Raw genomic sequence first — 2,415 nt, 5'->3', positions numbered from 1 at the left:
ACGCTACCCGTGCGGCCAAAGACGGTCAGCCAGTGAGCGCCGAGACTGGTTCCACTCGAGCGGGGGGGAGCGCCTGGCCCAGCCCTGCTCCTCGGGCCGCGGAGCTTGCGGTCGCACTCCCGTGTGAACCGACCTTTCCTTTCTGTCCCGACCCCCTGCCTGTCTTTCCCCAGCCTTCCCCGCAGAAGCTATGGAGGATGAAGAGAGACAGAAGAAGCTGGAGGCTGGCAAAGCCAAGGTAAGAGAGCTGGAGGCCGTCCGGCCTGCGCTGGGAGGCGGTGGCTGGGAAGGGTTGGGAGGGGGCCTGGGAAGCGGAGATCTTAGCAGCCCTGGTGCGCCGCCTCGGGAGGGAGGTGCTGCAGGGTCTGCGTTTTCCCCTCGCCTTCTCTCTCTCTTCTAACTGAAAAAGCCTGGTGATAAACTACCTAACGGATACTTCCGTGATGATTTGGTGCTGTGGCTCCTTTCTCGTGAATGCCCAAATATTAAAAATCTCTCTTTTACTGTATTGCCATAAGCTGATATTTATTGCTTTTAAATCTCCAGCGTTTCGCTTTTTTAGGGAGTTTTCTGGGTTGTGCAGGCATTGTGCTTTTCAGGGTGGGGATTTGGGGCCTTTCTTTATTCGGTAGGGGATTTGTACGCTCATCATCAGCTTGGCTTTCTTAGGTGGCACGCTGGCACTCTTGGGTGTGTGATTGGCCTGTGACAGCTGCCTCAGCGTGGCTTGAGAGTGCCACAAGTGCCAGCTGTGAACTTCGCTTTAGGGCCGTTTTTAGAAGCATGGCTTTTTATGTTTGTGTTTGGAGGTCTTTGTCATGGCATTCGCTTTGTATTGTGTGGAATGTTAATGCAGTATGTGAATGGAACTCCTGGGGACGCAAGGTTCCATATTCTAAGCAACACCTATAGAATTCCTGCTTTAAACAATTGAATTGTTTTATATATCTTGTTGAGTCCCAATGTGTGTATGAAAAAACCTGTAAAGCAAACAATGCAAAGGTATTATTCACTGGGTTTCATGAAAAATTTAACATAGACAAAATATAAATTAAATAGAATATTTCTTTAAAAAATTACGTGTTTGAACATATTTTTTGTCAGGCCTCAAAGGCTCCCTTCCTCCCGATAACGAAATTACCGTTTTTAGACTATATTTTGTCTTATTAGAGATCACTGTTAGTAACCATACTTGCACCTCAATTAAATTATAATATAGTTAACTGTTTCTTCTCTCTTCCTCACCTTCTCCTTCCTCCAAATAAAAAAATAAACGAGACTGGGTCTGTGATTTCAGTAATCACTGAAGGGCCATACTGCAGAGATACAATGGTAGATGCTTAGCACGAGTTTCTTAAATTAATATAAACATATGAACTAGCTTCATATTATCTAAGGTCAAAGCGTAAGTGCTTGTATGTTATCGGGTAGATTATTACTTTAGGATCTATACATGGAAGGAAAAGGGTATCGAGGCATCTTTAGAAGCCCAAAGTTGCTTACATTTCTGCAGTCTGAGGGTCTGAGTGTGATCTGTGAATCCAAGACAGTGGAGGTAAAGTGTGTACCCCCTTCCAAAAGCATCGAAGTTCTGTTCTAATTAGACATTTTGTTTGTCTGTTTGTTACCTGAGAATTTTTACTGTCTGCCTCCAGAAGTATCTTTCCTAAGTATATGTGAAGCAGTCCAAAAAACATAGTTTACTTTGGACAACACATTTCATAATAGAGGATTTATTTAAATTGCTTTGATTTGGCAAAAAAGAATTCTAGTTTCTTTGTGTGTATGTGTGTTTTTTGTCTTTCAAAATTCTGCCAATGGGATAAAAATCTTCTTCTTTTAACATTCACTTTTATTGTAGAAGATTATCTTCTAGAATAGATCCCAATTTTTCCAGTCAGAAATAAATCTGTGAGACATGTAAGGCAAGATACATTTGCTGGAGCATTGGCGACACAATATAAAAACACAGGAACAAACTTCAAAGACAATATTAGGAGAACCGTTTTCTAAACTATATTAGTGTGATGGAATATTATTCAGCTGTTAAGGTCATGAAGACTGATAGGAACATGGAAAATAGAGTGAAAACAGCATCATCAAAAATAGTGTAGACATTACTTCATTTGTATAAATGTGTGCTTTTAGATTAGGACTTAAAAACTTTGGATTGTAAGTGTAAGATCATTCAGCAAACCTGTATCGAACTGCTGTTTTATACCAAGAGCCAGAGATAACAGAGGTGGTGATAGTCTCTGTTTTCATGTTGCTCAAAGTTTAGTGGGACGGACAGACACTGGGTAATAAGTAGAATGAGAGAGATGGTATAGTAGGCGAATTTTTTCATTTGGTAAAATGTGTTAAATGTTGCTACCTCATTTTTTTTTTTTTTTTTTTTTTGGGATTGAGGGCTTC

General features: G+C 41.3%; 1 protein-coding gene across 11 annotated transcripts in view; it reads left to right on the top strand.

Moving 5' to 3' along the window:
• The window catches only part of AKAP9 (A-kinase anchoring protein 9), a 147,669-nt gene continuing 145,254 nt past the window's right edge, over positions 1–2,415 (top strand). For all 11 annotated transcript variants that reach the window (XM_024767016.1, XM_024767014.1, XM_024767013.1 and 8 more), the window contains exon 1: positions 1–238. In XM_024767016.1, coding sequence (XP_024622784.1) covers positions 191–238 — 48 coding nt within the window. In that variant the 5' untranslated portion in view covers positions 1–190. The remainder of the gene's footprint in view (positions 239–2,415) is intronic.

The sequence above is a fragment of the Neophocaena asiaeorientalis genome, unplaced genomic scaffold (assembly GCF_003031525.2).
Source record: "Neophocaena asiaeorientalis asiaeorientalis breed wild unplaced genomic scaffold, Neophocaena_asiaeorientalis_V1.1 scaffold70, whole genome shotgun sequence".
Classification (NCBI taxonomy): domain Eukaryota; kingdom Metazoa; phylum Chordata; class Mammalia; order Artiodactyla; family Phocoenidae; genus Neophocaena; species Neophocaena asiaeorientalis.
Note: the sequence above shows the minus strand (reverse complement) of the source record. Positions and strands in the feature narration are given on the sequence as shown.